Source organism: Aythya ferina (assembly GCF_964211825.1).
Source record: "Aythya ferina genome assembly, chromosome: 13".
NCBI lineage: Eukaryota > Metazoa > Chordata > Aves > Anseriformes > Anatidae > Aythya > Aythya ferina.
The window spans coordinates 2,619,334-2,640,328 of NC_140311.1; the positions used below are offsets into that span (position 1 = coordinate 2,619,334).

The following is a 20,995-nucleotide window of genomic DNA, read 5'->3' on the forward strand; positions in this document are numbered from 1 at the left end:
GTTTTGTTTGATACTGTTACATGCAAGGTGGTATTTATATGTCCCCCTGATTTTCAGTCCATTTATGGCCAAGCCATAATTCTTAGTACACTTACTAAAACTTTTCCAAAATCTGACTCGTGTTACTGTGTCTCCTTGCTTTTTCTGGAAATTTACATCAAAAGAAGTAAAAAGTGACAAGAAATATTTTCTAGTTATTACTTTTCCATTTAAACAGTGGTGAGTTCATTGTAGGAACCTCCTCATGGTCTGCACAATCATGGCTTTAAAAGGAGACATCCAGAAGACCATTTTAAAGTGTAGACTATATGATGAAAAAATTGGCAGTTTTCTTCTGTAGCTGTTAATGACCTGAATGCTATATTAGGTGCTGGAAAGTTTTGTGTAACCTTCTGCAAAAGGAATTAGGATAGCTGCAACACCTTTAAGGAACTTAAATCTTAGAAGTTTCTGACCTTCTGTAATCGAGTAAACTGAATGCTTAAGTAAAAACATTATGTAGAAAATATGCTCAGTATTTTAATTGATTGGATAGTTGTTCTTAGTGTAAGACCTAAATGGCTACTGCTTATTTCTCTCTTGAACTGTATGTTCTTCTTCACCATCACTTCTTCTTCTCTTTTGATAGGATGAAAAAGCAGAAGGATTCATTAGCTTACCTGAGTTCAGGATCGATAGAGCAATTGAATGCAGAAAAAAACAGTAAGTAATGTGTCAATTATATTTATAAATCAAATGATCATTCTTGGAAGTATATTATACATATAGCACTGAAGACTTGCAGAGAAAATCTTGAAATTTGTAAATAACACATTACAAGACTACTTAGGTTTTAATGTTTCTCTTTACTTCGAAAGATGCAACTTAATGTAAATTCCATAAGCTGTCTTCCAAAGAATTGGATAACCCCTTGGCCAGTTTTTCAGATAGACTAGTTCCAAATTCAGTTAAATAAGTAAAGCAAACAAATACAACTCTCAGGTACCTTGTTGTCGTCTAGATAAGAATCAAATGTGCAAGAAACAATTACCGGAGGAAATATCTTAAATATCATAACAAGGGATGGTGAATATAATTTCCATTTTCGCATTTATGGAGGAAGTTTATATACCCAATATTGAGTTACTCTCAACTGCTGAAATATTTAGGTTCCAAATACAAAGCCAACATTGTGTTTTTAAGTCTGGTTCTTGTGCGCATATTGCTGCTACTGCATTACGCACCCAGTAAAAAGCATATGTTAAGCTTTGCTACATATTTAATAACAGACTCTCATTGGAAATTGTTTGCAGGCAGTGTTGGAATTGGAAGTCATAGTCGTCAAACAGTAGGTTTAACAATTCTAATGCTTTGAGCCTAGCAATTCACCATTATCTCCTGAATTATTTGCAGGCTTCATCTAGATTTTTAAAACTTGCTGCCATCAGGAGCTATATAGAACAGCATATAAGATACTGTTACTAAAGCTTTCCTAGTTTTAACTAGCATCCTGAATTTTTGTCATGATTTTCCAAGGACTAAACATGGTTTTGCTCTGAGGAATACGTTCCACAACTATGAATGTACATACAAGAAAATACTGAAGGTGTGAATTACAGTAGAGACTGCTGATTAGAAAATAAAACCTCTTCAATTGCTTGTTCTTGTCTGAAGGTGTTATTACTGTCTGCCTGAGAAAAAGACAGTGCAATTTATACTTCCATTACTCCTTTCAACTGAGGGTATCACTGCAGAAATTAAACATGAACTGAGCACTATAAATTCCTCTGTGGAACAAGTAGATATTAATAATGATATTGAACAAAAATACAGGAGAAAATAATATCCTTTTGTTAGAATATAAAACACTTAGCAAATTTCAGTGAATTAACAAAGATCAAACAGCAGGTCATTGTGCACAGCTAGAAATATCTTCCAGAGCTTTGCTCTAAGCATTAGAACACATTTTCTCAGAACACTTCTCACAGGACAATTTCTGCAGGGTATATGCAAAGAAAAACTCTGATTAACTAAAACTTTGCACACTACTGAAAGCTTCAGGCTTTGAATACTTTCAAAAAGAGGTAGGTCCAGAGGTAAAAGTATAATGAAGATGTTAATAGTATTCCCTTTTTTCGCTGAGAATTTCCCTTTGATTTCTTCCTTCATGGACTATTACATATTTCCCACACAATAAAAACTCCGCTTTACATTTGCTGCTATTTTACCTCCTCCTCCAAAAACTGCAGAGAAAGTAAACCCAGTGTTACATTCATTTACATTTCAGTATATCAAGCATATGTGAATGGAGGGCCCTGCTGGTGTTACAGCTCTACTCTACAGCCTCTATAAGTGTGCATATTGATCCTCTTCTACGTTGTCTTACCAAGGACAGGACTGAGCGTGACTGATATTGCCTGATTCCACTAAAAGGCTAACAGTCCTTGTGAGCCTAGCAACAACTTTCCATTGTCTGATTCTTCTGCATTCCTTTTACAAATAAGGTGGTGGTGACCCATTCTGAACAAACATAGTCTGGAAAAGCTCTAACTCACACTTCATTCTTCTCTCTGCTAGACTACAAGAAACATTTCAGCTAGGATTTTCTTGCCTCCTTTTAAAGAGGACTAGTGAAAGACAGATTTTACGGGATCTGTTCTCACTTTGTTCCACTTTAGGATATATTTGCCATTTAATAGTGGGTTTTCCGTAGGTGTTGGAAGTCATGCAAGCTTGAAATCTGAAAATATTAGTCTGATTGGGTTCTTACTTCTATATGATTGAGTCCATTTTAGCACCAGTGCAAAAGTTAGTAAAGCGGTTATCTTGACAGTTAATAAGGATGGGGAAAGACACCTTTTTTTTTCTTTCTTTTTGGTAGGTCCATATGTTTTTACAAAAATTAAAATTGTCTGAAACAGTACTTAGTATCTTAATGCATAAAAGAAGTCCAGAAAAATCACATTAGGTTTCTTGTTTTCAGAGCCATCAATGTGAAATGTTCCAAACAGGATACCTACCTTATTGAACAAAGGAATTTGAAGTCTTACTAAAATAATGGCTTTTATTTTTTAAGTTTAGACTTGTGTTTTCCAGTCAGATAGGAAATGTTGTTTTATAGTGTGGCTATTACTGATGTTCATAGGATACATTGAATGAAATAGCATTAAGAAAGCTTTGACAAGAATATATAGTCATTGAATGCATTATTCTGTACGGTTTGATGATTTGCCTCATTAATGCATTTAATGAAGGTACCCTGATTATTAAATGAATCATGGCATTATCTCAGTCTGGTTTAACTCTCCAGGCTATATTTGGATGTAGAATGACCTTGTCCCTGCTAGAGGCAGTTTCTTGCTTTCACACTGCAAAACTTTCCATTTCTTTTAGGGAACACCTTAATCTTCATGATTAAGAATGATCACATAATATTAGAAATCTTTGTTGCTGAAGTTTTTATGTGACATAACATGAATATCACATTATTTTCAAAGATACTGATAATTATAATGTCCTGTGATGAAGCTGATGCACAGTTAATGGAAGTATGGATGTAATTAATCACTAACTATTGTATTGCCTGAACTTTCAAAATCTTCAACATATTGAAAATTTAGGTCTTAAGTTCATTAGAGCATCTGCCATACTGTTGACATTCGATATTGAAACTGTGCAGTCAGAATTCTTTATGAAATGTCATTGTTATATTATAGATAGACATGAGATTATCTTGAGAGTTGCTACAGTTTCAGTAATTTTTATTTCCTTATAACTTTGAAAAAAGAATTATGTGCTACTGTGCCTTAAATAGCAGGGAACTTGATTTATTAGGAGTAGCATTCCTAAAAATTGAAATACACTCCTGGTCCCACGTTAGCGGCTTAAATGACAGCAAACTGAGGACACTCTCAAGGGCAGGGCTGTCATTCAGGAGGACTTACACAGTCTGGGTGTATGGGCTGACCAAGGGCCTTTTGAAGTTCATCAAGGACAATGCAAAATTCTGCACTTGTGAATGAGCCAAGCCCCTGCTGGCAGCTGACTGGCTGTGGAGCAGCTCTTCTGAAATGGGCCTGACAGACTTTGTAGACAGCAAACCAAACAGCATCCAGTTTGGAATGCTCCAAAACAAGTCAAAGGTAAAATTATATGTATCTTCCTTCCACATTATTCATTTTTATTTACACATATGGAATTATTTCCCTGGAGACTTCTTTGCAGTTCTTAATGCTATTGTATCTAAAAGCTTCTCTAATAATAATCTTTGTGACACTTCAGGAAAGTGAAGATGGATTTATTGTTGCATTTTTCAGCTCAGAAACAGAACTGCAAAATACTTAAAAGTATCCACAGATCTGGGATACCCATCCCATAAAAATAAAGACCTGTTTTTCTTCAGAGTACATAAATAAATAACAGTACAATATACATGTATTATTGCACATATACTCACCATGTAAGTAAATTTCAGTACATCAAGCAAAAAGACATTAAGAAACATTTATATAGTGACTGATTACTAAGTCTGCTGCTGTGACTTGGAGTACATGAGAATTCCTTTACATAAGCAGGAAGAACTACAGCATGTAGCTGATTTATCCTTGAAACAATTCTTGTTCTGTCTCTATTTTGACACATTCATGAATTCTGTAGCAACTAAAACAGGAGTCCTACAGAAAGTAGACTTATCTGTTGTATAAACATGATTTATCTCACAAGCAAGTTCATTCTGCACCTTGACTGAGGAAGGGTTCCTGTGAGAATGTAGCATTCAAATATATAATTACAGATTGTATCACAATACATGAGAATAGTGGAGCCCAAATTTAAGGTCTGCTTATCAGACATATTCTGCCTATTAAAAGGTGAAGTTTGAAACTCTATTATTGGCATCCTAATGCTTTAATGTATGTAAATTTCCTGTCTAGAAAAATAATCCTGTTTACAAGCAGAAACTCCATCATGTGATATCCTAACAGGATTAATCAACAGGATTAGAATCTCTAGATCTACTACATAGTCCTCTCCAGTTCAAGCCAATTCTTAAATCTCAGGGCTGGGAGACTGTTGGTCAAATGGAAGACTAGCAGGTGGAGACGTTGCATAGTTTCCAAACAACTGAAAAGAGTACTGACATCAGGGAAAAGAATATACCCATAAAAGAAGATACGATACTTAGATCAAAATCTCTTGCATTAAAATCTTAAAATTCAGTACATATAATTAGCAAGTGTGTGCCATCTAGTGGGCAACAGAAAAAAATCCTTCCTTTCCAGGATCTTCTCCTGTATTTGCTATTTTCATTTGCCAACATACAAACTGTTGTTTCAAAATTCTGTATTAGTATTTACAATGCATGCAAGAACATCCAGACACTTTTTCTTGCTTATTTCTTGCCAGCTGGTATTAACTAGTAAAGACTGTCTGTTTTGATGACCTTTTTACATCAATAGAAAATCATATTCTTATAATAAAGGTCTTATGACATGCTTTTAGTCAGAAGATGCAGCTAGTAAGATTCAGATCTGCAGTTGAAATTACCAGTTTCCAGATTCTAAAACAATACTTAAATATTTCTTACGTCTTCTTTTTATGGATGTAAGATGTTTTATGATGATCTTCAGTGCAAAGGTAAACTTACCCTTTTAATATATGTCTAATTTCATGGAAGCTACAGAGGAACACAACCCTGCTATCTCATTCTTCTGTCGAACTTTTGTTAGGAAAGTCTGTTACTGGATGCATTTGTATTACCAATATGCATAACAAAGTAGGTGTGCCCAAGTGAAGCTTCTTCAGCCTTCATTTCTTGTCTGTGGAAACTGGAATATATCATAGTCATTAAAAAAACATTCATTTGCATTTAACCTATTAATAGTGGAAAACATGTGTTACGGGTTTTTCTTAATGCCACATGTAATGATTCTTAAATAATTCTAACATTTAGTAATTACAGTATAAATGTCAGTATTTTAACCTAAATTCTACAAATGATAGTTGTTGTTTTTTAACAGTTGCCAACTAATAAAAATAGTACTCTTTATCGGTCTGAGTCTGTATTTTTTGATACTTGTTTTAATTATATTCAAACAAACAAACAAAAAAATCATAAGAACTATGATTACCTTTGTTAGTAGTTTACAAATAAATGCTCAGCTGAGGGGAGAGAGCTTAGGAATAACACAATATAAAAATGCTTTTCATTAATGCTTTTCTATGAACTGCAATCACTCATGCTGTGACATGTGAGCTTGATTATCCCGTGCATGTACTCTGTAATGGTTTCTGTATATAGCCAGCCTAAAGTGAAAATCAGAATTTATCTCATGAAATCACTTGTATGGAATTGAATTGCACTGACCAGAGGAGTGGTGAAGGAATTGACCTTTGAGAAAGGAGAAGGTATGTTAGCTGTGCAGAGAATAATGTCAGTCTAACAGCTACCTTCTGTCATGCTGCTATTCAGTACCACAGGTCAGTGCTGTCAGCTATATTACTACTAATATTGTGCTAGTTACACAAGTAAAAGAGTGCATAAATTAATTTAAACCTGTTGTGATATGCTTTTGGAACTACTTCAGTGATTTATAATTTAACTAGCACTTTTCAAAGAACTTCACTCTAAATTAACCTCTGCATATACCGGAAATCAGCAAATGGGGAAAAAAAAAAATCCATCTTTTTGAACCCAAAACTAGCTGTGAGAACAGACTGTTACACAAAATCGTGAGATACATATAATCGACCATAAATTATAATGCAACAATAAAGATAAAGGTTTAGTCTAAATAATGTCAACTCTGTTGCTAGATGTCAGATGAAGAACTGTTAACTATTATTGACTCATGTTGATCAGAGAAAAAATACAGTAGAGATGAATAGATTAAGATGAAAAGTACCTGGAATATGGTTGATTTTAGAGTAACTTGACAAAGCAATTGCTGGAGTTAGAAGCTACTACTTAGATGAAGGCTCTTTAAGGAACATTTTTATTGTTATCAGCTTCCAAACAAAGTAACCCTGCCACTAATATTCCCTACAACTTTCTGTTAAGCATAGTTTGTAGGAAGACTGTAGTTAGGAATTTTTAAAAATACATCTAAATTGGGAAACATTCATTTAAGAGGTCCTAGAGTCATATGACTCAGTAAAGAAAATTTGAAGACAAGCTGTTTGAAATAAAGGTTGTTATTTCATCTTTGTGTTTATTTTCTAGTGCCTTCAAAGCATGTCACCCCAAAATAAAGAGTTTCTACTTTGCAACAGACTGTCTAGAAGAAATGAATAGGTAAGTTACATGTTCTTTATCCTGGTACTCCAATAATATAAACTAATATTCAGTCTCATATAGAAATATGCTCCTAAGCATGATGTAATGCTGACAGTGATCTCAGTATGGTCCACTCTAGTTCTCCACTGACTTTAGTACATACAGCATTACATTGCATGGTTTATTTTGTTTGCTGGAATTTTTTTGTCATGCCACATGGCATAATTCCACGAAGGCATGTTAGGAAAGTCAGTGGTGTTGGTCACGTCTATGTTCATTAAAACTTTTGTTTATCACATTTCTGATTTTTTTCATCAAAGCTGGTAATATTCTTATTAATGTTATGGGCTAAGTGTTTCTGGTATATAAAAACAATACAGGCATACCAAAGCTCATACTGAGAGTATACCCACATGATGGGATTAGATAGTTTTAAATTGGCTGTAATGGTAATCCACGAGAACATAACACCTAAAGCCGAAGAAAAGCAATTTGAAGTATTTTTTAAACTTACATAGGACTGAACTAATGAGATGCTGTTGTTATTCATGACAGAATACTTTTAAATAAATACATAAACCTGATCCATTCTATCACTCTCCTATCAAGGCTAGAAAAGTTCTGCTGGTGGTGGTGCTGTGCATTGTTAAATGTCCTTGGTTGCGCTGGGAGGGCATTCAGGGCCCTGAACAACCTGATCCAAAATTAAAGTTGGCCCTGCAGTGGGTAGGCTGTGGGAACAGATGACCTCCTGAGATCTCTTCCAACCTAAATTACTCTGTGCTTCTATTCTGTGATTCAGTGATGAAGACAGAGGTTAGATAAAGGTGGGAAGGTGCCTTTGAGGATCAAAGGCGGAGTCAAATGTTCTACCTCCTCCTGCTACTTCAGGAATTTGTTTATTCAAAGCTGTGGTAAAAACCAAGGACACATGGGACAATGTTGCCCTACTTTGAAGACTTAAATCTTTCATAGACCACCGAAACTTTGAGATTTAGTTAGTTCTTTCTGTTTGGAAACTTAGATTGAATCACCTTCAGGATACAGCTGGATTTTTTTCTTTGGAACAATAATGTTGAGAGGCTATTTTTAAACTGTATTGATGTATAAGATTAGCTGTATTGAAACAGTTCACACCAGTTCATCATCCACTGATGATGAGGAGGAGGAGGTTCAGTTCTCAGGGGTATCTCACTGTATCACTGCTAGCTATATCACTTTTAGGATGAAAATTTGCAAAGATTTTTTTTTTTCCAATGTTAACACTGTTTTATTGTTCAGTTATGTAATCTAGCTGAGATTTGTTTTGCACAAAACTGAAGTAAGGATCTTCAGCTATTTTTAAATATGCATGGTTTCTACATTAATTCTAGCTACTTTGACAGCTATGATTTGTTGAAGTGCCATTGATCCTCTCTCTCTGTTATACCATAAAATGTTCTGACTCAGGGAAAACCAGGAAGTCTTGATGTACATTCAATAAAACATCCATTGATTTTCTTACACTAGGGAGACAAGAAAACTGTCTTTATGACAGTTTACAGTTGTTGTGGAGCGTAACAGTTGAAAAGGTGCCAGGATGTGTTTTCGTATCATACTGCCACATTAGTTTGGAATTCACTAGAGCATTTTTTCTGACTTTTTGTCTCTGTTTCCCATGAGAGAGGACAAAGAAGGGTAAAGTTCCCCTTGAACTATTTTCTGCAGTATTTTTTCATCAGAAGTGTTTTTCCTATGGAGTAATTGTAATTCACTCAGCAACCCAAATGATGGATTACAATGCTACCTCTGTAAAATCCCTCTGCATCCCCTGCAGCCTTCACATACTTCCTGGAATTCCTTGTCCCAGATATATCCTGTCTGAAATTTGAAATGAGTAAACAAGATTCATCAATGAAAAATGCACCTAAAATACTAATTTCACAAATCACTAAATCCCTACCTTTCCACCAAATTGCTAACCATGTAATCTAAGGAAATATGGCAAATGCTCTCTCTCTGTTGTATCTTATTCCTCTGCTGTCACCAAAAATTTAACTGGATTTTCCACGGTTACACTGAAAAGTAAAGGCAATTTAATATAAAGCTGAGAAACAGTATTTCTGCATTCATGGTGTGGAGAACATTTACCCTTTCTTCAACTGTATTTACCACCACCTTTTGTTTTAACAGTTGTTTTTATTTAATTTCTGACTTAAGATTCACTGTTTACTAGATTGTTTTTTTTTTTACACTCCAGAATATTGTAATGTCTTGAATACTTTAATACATCGCTTTTGAAAGTGCTAGCCACCAATGGGTAGTAATTGATTTGTGTGTAGCAGATAGTGTTATTCTGTTGCAGCTGAATTTTGCCTGCTGTGTAGCATGTTGCAGACAGACTTTGCTTTGCAAAATTAATGCTCATGCTGTTTTCTCAGGTCTACACGAGCATAGCTGTGTTCTTAGAAATGAATTAATAATGAAATTGATGAACTCATATTTTGCTTGTCATGGTCATGTGGTATTCCAAGCTTGTTAAATGCCTTATTTAACAGAAGTGTTTCATCTATTACCAGACCATGTATTACCTGTTTATGGTTTTAATACTTCTAAGGAAATTAGCATTGAATTGAATATTCAGTTGTTTTACAATATCAACTTTATTTAAAAATTTCTTGTGATTGAAGTGTGCAGTTCATTTGCAATCTGATCATAAACTCCAAATGTTAAATAAATAAAAAGCTCCTGTTATAGGCTGAATAATTTGATCACACTTGATTTGAATAACTAGGTTAACTTCATGATTTTAATAATTCCCATAAATCTTTGGCATTCATTCAAATATATAACCAATATCTTCTACCCACTGAAACATAAAATGATGATAGATTGATTTTGTAGAGGTTGTTTCCAGTATTTTTCCAGGTAAAGATATGAAAGTTTCTAAGACCATTTTTCTCTTAAAAAGACACTGCTTGAAGGTTGGAGTATTTTGAATTCAAATGCTGTTGAATATAAGCAAATTTAAGGGTTCATATCCTGTTTATTTTTATGTTATGTATGTAACAAGCAAGTCAGTTAAGGCTTTCCTAAACTATCCTGTTTATTACTGAAGTTCATTCATCTGTCTTGCTTAAATTTGGGGCACATTAGTCTCCTTGACAGATCTTTGCCAGCTGAGATGGTAGGTTAGTATTACAGTTTTAAATTACTTTTAATCTTCCCTTATGAGTAAAGTAAAACCTAAGGAAAGATCTTGGCAAGTAAAAAACTCAGACATATGCCCCTGTTAGATGCTGCCTTTCTTAAACAAGAGTTGCCAGACAAGTGAGCAGAAGACTAACCCTGTCAGATCTGCCTGTCCTAATTTGACAGTTCTTCAAGAAACTGCACTGAGTAAGTTATTAAAGAGTTTTTACTCTCCAGACTCTAACCGAATGAAAAGCAATAAGAAAGCAAGCCTGGGGAATGTGAAAGGTACTTTTCAAGCAGAAATCCCTGAATTTAAGCCTACAACTATACAATTATAAGTTAACAGGAACAGCAGCTCTTCCCCTTCTTTTTTAACGTTCCTGTAAACTATTTTCAAACTCCGGGAAGATACAGTCACTCCTAAGGCCACTGCAATCCTCTAAGCTATTGTGCTCACATAGAAGCACATAAATTGCAGCACAAGTAAAACATTTTTCTGATGAGAATTAGCTGCAGGCCCCAGGGGCTGGATGAAATGCATGTGGGAGTGAGCAGTTAGAGCTATAGTGGTCAGGGAGTGCTAGGACAGAGCTGCAAGTCTTCAAAGTCTCCTATTTCTTGGCTAGCCACGTAACTCCTCCTTTCAACCATCTACGGACTACCTTCCATAGATTTGTGAACTACCATTTCCCCCTAATACAGTTAGAAAACCATTGGTTTATAGCATTACATTAGAGGATTTAAAATAAGTTTGCAATACACAACTGCAATTATCCAATACACAATCCAAATTAGCATTCAGGTGTGAATTTATTCCTAATGCACAGGAGCTAGGATTTACATTGGCTTTCTGTACTAGCTTAAATTACAGAATTAACTTAATCAAATTCTGCTGGAAATAATACCACTGTGAAATAATACAGCTGTTCAGGGAGTCAAACAGTTTGTCTGCATTTAAAAGAGCAGATTTTTTGAAAACAGCGCTGTACCTCTCAGTGGTGAATGAAGATGCATTACAGTCACATTGTAATCTTATACTGGACATACTAAAGTCAACACTGCACAAAATGTTTTTTTCAATAATAGAAATTGTGTTTATAAATATATAAATCGGGCCTTTAACTCTATTGTGTAGTCTGTTCCATCTGATTTCTCTAAGAGTGTGTAGAAATGAAATTACACAATTTCAGAAGTAAATCGTCTTTAAAAACAAAACTCCACCCTCACCTCCAAACCCTCAGACTGCACCCATACTTTTTCAGGCCATAAGAAATTCAGTTCTCTTGCTTATAAAGAGTCATAGAATGGTTTGGATTGGCAGGGACCTTACAGATCATGTAGTGCCAATCCCCTTGCCGTGGGCAGGGATGCCTCCCACTAGACCAGGTCACTCAAAACCCCATCCCTGGCCTTGAAGAATCTTTCCTAAGGAGTGCTCTTCCACTGAGACTCTCCAAAGCTTTTCTGGCCAGTCATTATTATTAGGATAAAAGCTTCAATAACTGAGTAAAATGACATAACGTATTAAAAGTTAAGAAATCATGGCTTGGATTTTACAGATTTCCATTCCTTACCTGTACTATGGCAAAAATAGAAAGAATTGAACACAACGTGGCTGTGCATGCTGGAGTGTAATCCAATGTCATAGTTAGTAAAGGAAGTGGCAGATGCAGGCAGCTAATAGTATCTGCCTGTGCATGGATAGCCAGAAACTCTGGTGAATTAGCCAGAGTAATTTGGTAAGTCTATAGGACAGGGCTGCATTATGTAGTTGCATTTCACTAATGAAGAAAACATCTTACTGTCTTCTTAATTAATTCCTTTAAGTATCAGTGTGGCAGTCCAACCCTGACTTAGCAATGACGACTACTTTTGTTTTGTCGAGGCAGTGGTAGAGCTGCTACAAATGTGTTTGGAAAAGTATTTGCAATTTAGCTAAAGGAGTTCCACTTGAGTGAGTTTCTGTGACAGTTCTGGTAGATTTCTTTAGGGTTTTATTTGAAATTGTAGTCTGTCATAAAGTTATTGTGTGTATATTCTCTGTGTTACACAATTATATTTGTATAATAAGATGCTATTTCATTTATTACCGGAAGCATAATTTATTTTCTACAGGGGTTGTGAACTTTATTGTCTATCATCCACCAGGAAAACAACAGCAACAAAACCACCAAAGTTCCTCCCTCCCCCAAACAAAACAAAACAAAACCCAAGCAAATCAAACAACACACACTTCAGACTACAGAGGCCTAGTTGTGCATTCAGTTGACAGAGTGAAGGTTACAAAAAATAAAAAAAATAAAACAAATTCCTATTAAGTGCATGAAGTATGTGCACACGCATTGAGGACATAAATTGCTATGGTTCACTTGTCAAGTCTTAGAGTGTCTAGGGCTTTTTTCATATTTTTTCCAGCCTGACAAATCTAAGAAGACAATGCATGAAACAAGATCAACAGAGTCATGTCAAATTATCAAATAAGGAGAGTGCTTACAGTTTATCCCTTCAATGATTTTACCTAACAAATTCCAGCAACTGTGACAAATAAAATACATGTAGTAAAAATATAGGCTGTTGAGATTGGACATATTTGGAGAGATGAGCTCATTGAGAAGACTGTTCACCATTATATTTTGAAGTGAGGCATTGGTTATGTGTTTGGGCTTCATTTTTGTTGAGAAAAAAAAAAAGGAATCATTTTAGCTATACCTATTACAGGAACTTTTAGTCTGTTAAATGACTGCATTACCCACACAGCCTTAGCAATAGTGAAAATAATGTACCCCATGAACCTAAAAGGGAAACATATTGATTTTTCAGATGTCAATTAAGAAAGGCTGGTCAGGAAGAAGCCAGAAAATGAAATACAAAATTGATTTTAAAATATAATTCTATATTGAAAAGAATTTTGCAGCGAACTCTGGAATCCAATTATCTCAGTGATGTAAGAGGTTATAATACAAAGTTTATAACCTGAAATTAAATACAAATTGCACTAAATAAATTGTATGTATGAAATAGATGGTTCAAGGGAATCTATATTTTAATAAACTTAAAGATAACTTGATTAAGTCACATTTAACTTCCACTTCAGTTCTGTTTTTTCTTTTAGCCAAATAACCTGTAGTGTAGATGCAGTCTCAAAAACAAAGATATATTCCTACTCTGAAACATTTGCAATACAAACCTGGGATGTCTTACAAGTATTAATTGATGAAAGAGGTGAGAAAGTTAGGAAGTGGGTTTTAAATATAAAACTGTGTATTTATTTATTGTGTGCATTAATGTCTTGATGTTTCATTGGTTTCATTTTAAGGGAATATATAATAGAAAGAAATAGTTAAAGTGAAGGGACTATTTCTTGAATTTAAACGTTTTCAGGATATACCCATTATTTACTTTTTCACCTGAATTAGTTTCTTGCATTTGCAAAAAGTTTATACAACATTGAGGGTATTAGTAAATAAATTTATTTGAATCACAGCAACTCACTACTTCCTGACCTGTTCTCCACGGAATTATGGAGCAGTTTTAACTATAACCCTAAAATTAACTGCCTTGTACACATTTATTTAAAAAAAAAAAATACAGAGAGGAATTATCAAAGGACTTTTTTTCACTTGTGTCATTTTTTTTCTGGACTGTTAGACGGAAATAGCCAAGTGGTTGAAGAGTGATTCAAAAACCAGATAATTACTCTCCTTTATCGTAAATATAGGCATTAGCATTTTGTGCAACTGCGTCATACTGATAGCTCTTTCAGCTTTTTTTAGGAATCTACAAGATCCCTAACTGCATTTGTACAATGAGTGATGGCATGTTGTTGTTTTTTTAATATAGTATTCTAAATGCTGAAGCTGTATGAAAACGTTTCCCTGCTTGTTTGGCCCATTTTTTCTAGTGTTTTTATTAAATGATCAGTAAGAGAACATGTTCCTGACTCCTGACAATTCAGGGCATTTCAAGCATGACTCACTCTTAAGTATCAAGTTTTGATCATTGTCACAGCTAATTAGTTCAAGTCTGCCCTCAGTAAACATCCCTTTCCAAGCCTTGGGGTAGAATCAGACTCGCAGAACAGACCTTGGGCTGTAATCCCCTGGTACTAACCAGAATTATCTCAGTAAATTTAACTTAGCTTCCTACCATGCAGCTCTATTTTATCCTCAATGAATGACAACAGTGCCTACTTGTAATCAACAGAATTAATTAAAACAAAATCTGATTTATTTAGAATTTAAGCCATCGAGACAAAATACAAAACTTAACCATGTATTTACGTGACTTCTCCTGAGGCTTACAATTCCCTCCATTTGGTTTGCTAAGGTAAAAAATAAAAATTAAATAAATAAATAAATAAATAAATAAATAAAAATAAATAATAGCTCCTTCTTTGTTGTAGGTGCTTGGCAGGTGTAGCACATTGTCTTGCATTGCATGGCCTTCCATTAAAACATTGTTATCTATCCCTTAAAGAGTCTACTTTTGCCACACAGCTCCCTTTGCCTTCCTGAAAGCTGATGTTAGCCTACAAGGCATTCAACGCAAAGCTCTGAACCAAGAGGCTGAGTTCCAAGCTTTCCAGAGAGAACTTTTTTGTAACTTTGCCAGTCTGTTTTCTTAATAAAAAAGAAAGTAGTTTGCTCATCAGGCAAATTCATCAGGTTTACACAGCTTTCCTTTTGATTTGAGTTTGCATTTCCTCCTGTGTTAACTGTAAGAAAAGGACCTGTAATCTCAGCACTTCTATAACTCCTGATTAACCTCAAAAACATTCACCATGCTTTTCTTAAAAAATACAAAACCTAAGATTGAGATTCTTTTCTTTTATCAGAAGAGATTTTATCATTATAAGCTAGTGAATGTCATCAGATATCCTTTTCATTGGCTTGACAAAGAGCTAACTCTAAATTGTGGTAAATGAGGTAAGAATGTACTTGTAACTATACTGGGGATATTCTTGCTTTCTGGAAAAAAAAAAAAAAAAAAAAAAAAAAATGAGCAGTGTTGCAGAAGGCAGATTACCTTCTGCTAAATCAGATTTGGACACTGAGGCCATATGAGTAAAGCTGATACTCTAAGAAAATCCATGTTCCTTTGAAGGTTATATCAACAAAGAGCAACAATTAACGATGAGAAGCAACATAAAATAGGCAAGAAATTTAAGACAACATAAATTTCAGTGCACTGGCCACCAAAATGGCTGAGTTTGTGTTGAGTCTGAAGATGGTAGAGTCCTACTTTATCACTGGTGCTGAAGCAGAACTGTAGTTAAAGTCACGGAGGTATTCTGCTTAATTGCCAAAGGCATATGGCAAAGTATGACTAAAACTATTTTCTCCAATGCTAATGAGTTTAGAAATTCAGGAATAACTGTTGAGAAGTAGTAAATATCAGTGCTTAATAATGAGCAAAGGTATGATGTCGTTTCAATTACTGCAATAAATAACATGCCTTTAAAAAGAAGCAAATGTCAAGTGATCAGCGCGCCCTTTCTTGAACAAAATTATGCTGGTGAGCACTGTAGAAAATTAGCTTCTCAGTATACCTGTTATTAAGAAGTAAATGTTGTTATCCTCTTTGGATACTTATGTAAGGCATAAGATACGTAGAATGATTTGCTGAAGGCCATACAATGAGTCAGTGTTATATCCAATGTTACAGGTGAAGACCATTGCTCCGAGCAGTGGCATAGCATTGCTTAGACCAGTGGATGAATCCATCTTTGTTGTTTTTTCTTTGTTGTTGTTGTTGTTTTTTCATCCTTTTCCACAGTTTATTGTATAAACATCAAGTCATGTTAGGTAAAGAAAAAGTTTAAAATAATTTTCCTAAAAATAAGCTGTAATACTCTCCTACTAGAAAAACAAACAAACAAACAATAAAACTTATTTTTGAACAAACTAATTTATTTGGGGACGAAACAGAAACTAGAACATCTAATGTAAAATACCAAAGTACCAATATTGAAGCATCTTCACTTTACCAAGTCTTGTTTCAGAAATCTAAGATTGTGTATTGAAAAAAAAAAATCAAAGTAAAAGATATTGATTTTGCATGACAAGCCTTAACATTTATATCACCATTATCACAAATTTAGATTAGCAAATAGCTAGTGGTATACCATCATAGTTTCTTTCAGCTTTTTAAGCATGTAAACTTAATACAACTTATTTCCTAGCATAGGTTTTCATACAGTTACCATCATCATTCTAGTTGATTTTATAGTATTCTGTCAGCATTTTCAGGAAACTTTTTGAAGTAGCTATCAGAATAAATGTAGTATATTCATTTCCACAATGTCTCAGGAAACTATTCCACACAAATAGGTTGCAGATGCAGATTTAGAGAGGATTTTATTCTGCTTAAGATGGAGACAGAGTTGGACATTCTCTGTATTACACAGAAGATTATATGTAAATGCTCACGTTAAGCCATTAACATGAGCTAGCATATTAGCATGTATGTTTCACATTTTCCTTATGACTTAATTCCTCAGTTTTCTAGGCAGCAGAATAAAATGTAATGGGTCTGATACTCCACTAGGCAAATTGCTCCAGCAGATATGAACAGAAGTCCACATCTGCACTGTACGTGAACTGTAACAACCTTCACTTGAAATGATTAACCCCTGAATACAACTGAATCATGATTTTAACAGCCTGAACAGTATTCAGTTTTTGGACTAACAGTTACTTCTGACTTTTCTACAGAATAAGAAATCTGTGTGACTTCATGTTTACACTAGATGTTGCTTTTAAGTATTTCTCTTCCTCATTTTCTTTTATTCTATTAGGTGGATGAATCGTCTGGGTCTTGCAGCAATTGGTTACACACCTGATGACAAGGACATTCATCCAGATGAAGGTAATGTTTCAGAGATGATAAGCAGGAGAAGAAAGCAGAGTAGACCTGTTCACTATTTGGATGAAGCTGGAGATGTCATAACTGACTTCTTTATTAGCATGAGTGCTATGTCTTTTAAAACATAGATTGTCATAAGAAGATCTATCCTTGAAGAACTAGATTTAGTAGTGCCACCAACAAATAAAATCCAGAATAGTAAGAAATATTAAAAACAAATGATATATAGAATTCCAAGTCCAGGCTGACGTATGACCTCCCAGAGCAGAGCCATCAGGTATGCCTGTCACTCTAGAGACATATCAGTCACAGGTCAGCAAGTGTTTTAGATCCATTCTTCATCTGCTGAGCTCAGGTGCCAGCCTTGCCTTTTTTGTCATGGCCAGGATTATGGTCTATTAATGGTCTATTAAGTGTTTAGTCTCAGCTGTAGTTTGGCACCTAGAAGGAAATTCTCCTCTGTGACCAGAAGCTGCTTTTTTATTGTACGCTGGGAGCTAGGTACCTCATCTACTTTCCATAACACTATCCTAAAACATTCAAAGGTTCTTCATACCTGTGTATCTAAGTACCAGACGTTTTCACAAAGTCTGCTCTTTAATAACTGCCAAGCCACCCAGGTGACTGAAATGTTTACCCTTGTAAGTTAGTAATGTTTTGAAAACGTGGGAACCGCTTTCTTGTGGAAAAGCACATGACTGAAACCCAGAATGCTTTGTTAGCAGATTACTGGAGTGAAAGCGACCAGGATGATGTTGATGGCTCTTTAACCCTGAAGCAGGAAGGTTCTTCAACACTGTGTGAATCCTATCACCGAACACCCTCAGTGAGTTATAAATGCTGCATTTGACAGTAGGTCACCAAACAATGTGTGCCTTGCTTTGCATTTTGCTAGTTTAGAAAATGTAGTTATTATGAAGACAGAACAAAGACGGATCTCATTGTAAGAATGAAATTAGTGCTGTTCCTTGTGATCTAAGAACTGAATGTTTTCTGGTAGTGTCATAAGATGTTAAGAAGCTGATAAAAACAATAAAATACTTCTACTATATTGTATAGGGAAAAGTTTTGATAAATGAGTTAAAAATATTTTGTATGCAAACAGGTTCTAATATCAAATACCATTTCTAACATACAGAACATAGGCTGTGATATTTAATCTGTTTCTAAGCACAGATAGGACTGTTCTCTATTTTTCTTTCAGATTTTTCTTCAGCGTGAATGACATGATCCTCACACAACCAGAACCAAAGAAAGAGTGACTGAGGCAACAGCATCACATGGGTGAAGTTCAGACTGATTTTCACCCATGTGATGCTGTTTTATCAACCAGGATACAGGTTAAGCCTCTCCCTTTCTGTTTTTTCACTTTTTTGCCTTTCTCTTTTTTTTTGAATTAAAATGATACACAGACCCAGCAGAATTAAAATGATTTGATAAGCTCAGCAGTCCCCCCAAATTCAAAAATCTTCCTGGGTGCTGAAGTTTTTTTCTTGTTTGGCTGATGTTTATCGCAAAAAAAAAAAAAAAAAAAAAAAAAATCCAATTATGGTTTCTTTCGGGGGCTTTCATGTCTTCACAGCACACTGCTGGACTGAGCGTAAACTGGGCTTATCTTCAGGAAACCTTTGTTTTCCAACAGTTCTTTCCAGCAGTAGTTGCTCATGGGCAGAGAATGTGCAAAACAAGAATAGGGAGTGGTTAAAACATAGCATTTGCATAAAAGATTTCACTGCTAATTATATTGTTTACAAAGGTTCATATTATGACATATTAAAACACACATATAAGTCAATTTTATTAATATATATTGTGTAATGTTATACATTATAGTGATTTTCTTGGGTCTGTTTTAACATTGTCTTATAGTCAGATATTTTTGTTTCTTTTCAGGTGACTTCTACAAGTCCATTCCCTGAAACCAAACATGGACGACACTTTTCAAGTGAATCCACATATTCTCATTCTTCTGCCGAAGATTCTCGACAAGATGTAGCAGGAAGCACACACTCGTCAGGATGCAGACCTCCCTACCGAGAAAGACGCTCATGGCAGGATCTGATAGAGACTCCATTAACTAGTTCAGGGCTCCATTTTCTTCAAACTGTTCCTCCTGATGCAGAATACATGAGTGGCCGGCCTGGAATGTCACCAGACAGACGAAAACAAGCAACATTACCAGTACAAAGACGTCATAATTATGAACAGGATGGGCCTTTCCCCTTGGCGGAATGTCAGAGAGGACACAGCTCTCACAGCAGGCCACAGAAGCAACGTAGTCAAAGCCTTCCACGAAACAGAGATGTCAGGGGTAAGGGGCGTCTGAAGTCCATAGAAGGAGCAGATGACAAGCTGGAAGAGAAAATTCCTATTAGAAGGCATAATAGTTTTTGCGTAGAAGGTAAGCTTTCAGAGATATTCTGATTCTCCTTACTGCATTGAAAACCAAAGCAATACTGCCATTATTCTCAGCAAGATTTTTGCTTAGCAAAATTATATTTTGATAAATTCTTCAGTTGCTACTCAGGACTTTGCATTTAAATGCTTGGATGTAGTGCTTAAGAATATAGCTTTATGGCTGATCAAAATGTTATTGTTTCATCAAAATGAAAATGGAAAGACTGTTAAAAGTTATTTTATGCAGTAATTTGCAGTATTGTTTGCTGTTTTTAGAAACTTTGTCTGAATTGCTGGATTTGTTCTTAGGTTTCTTTATTTTCTCTCAGAAAACTTAAAAGAAACTGGAGAAAATTCAGATGGTCTTCAAGAGCTGTACAAGTCTCTGGAACAAGCTAGTTTGTCAGCTTTTGGAGAGCAGCGCCCCTCCACCAAGCAGGAGTTCCGCAAGTCTTTTGTAAAGCGATGTAATGATCCAGTTATCAATGAAAAGCTTCACCACATCAGAGCACTCAAGAGCACTTTAAAAGTAAGGCTTTATCATTCATATTGTGTATGAGCAATATAAACGTGTAAATGTATAATCTCTTAGCCCACGGATGAGGCTTTCTTTGTAGCTTTAGAACAAACACTTCTTGAGAGCAAAGGTGTTCTGGCCTCAAAACAAAACAAAGCCAAAACAAACCAAACGAACATTACTTGTTGCTCTTTCTAGGCCTGTTATAGAAAGTGCCAAGGAATGAGCTGTCAGACAGTTTAAGCTGTAGTAGTTCCTGAGTATAGGTAAAAAATTGAAGTGCAGTTTGAATACTAGTTTGCCTAGCACTTTGCATTAAAATGAAAGCAGAAATAAAATGCCAAGATACAAAGTGTGGCATACATTTCATTTTGACATGTACTGTGTCTTTCTGGAATTTGATAGGCAAAGGAAGGGGACCTCACAGTTATCAACAACCTGCTGGATGATCCCAACTTAACGTCAAAGAAGTTTAAAGATTGGAAACTAAAGAACTATGAGTTTTTCCTGGACATTTGTGAGTACAGTGCTGCTTTGAAATCACAAAATGGAGCCTCTGAACTTGCAACCTCAGCACCAATGCTGACACATACACATTCATTCATTGAAACTCACGTGTGACAGGACTTGTACCGTGAATAACTGCTGGGTGCCATGAAAAATCCATAAGACAAACACTGTAATATTTATAAATAATGTACTCAGCAGTACTGTAAATAAGTTGGATAAGAGAATAGTGCCACAGGATGCCTACTACATTGCATGATGAGACAATAATATTCTTTACAAAT

At 35.2% G+C, this 20,995-nt stretch overlaps 1 protein-coding gene across 3 annotated transcripts in view; it reads left to right on the top strand.

Moving 5' to 3' along the window:
* The window catches only part of LOC311443969 (connector enhancer of kinase suppressor of ras 2-like), a 169,043-nt gene extending 148,048 nt beyond the window's left edge, over positions 1-20,995 (top strand). For 2 of the 3 annotated variants that reach the window (XM_084534663.1, XM_084534665.1), the window contains 7 exons: positions 629-702; positions 7,199-7,270; positions 17,223-17,293; positions 18,013-18,116; positions 19,184-19,691; positions 20,017-20,216; positions 20,610-20,995. In XM_084534663.1, coding sequence (XP_084390789.1) covers positions 629-702; positions 7,199-7,270; positions 17,223-17,293; positions 18,013-18,116; positions 19,184-19,691; positions 20,017-20,216; positions 20,610-20,825 — 1,245 coding nt within the window. In that variant the 3' untranslated portion in view covers positions 20,826-20,995. The remainder of the gene's footprint in view (positions 1-628; positions 703-7,198; positions 7,271-17,222; positions 17,294-18,012; positions 18,117-19,183; positions 19,692-20,016; positions 20,217-20,609) is intronic. The other variant, XM_084534664.1, reaches the window with a different exon arrangement.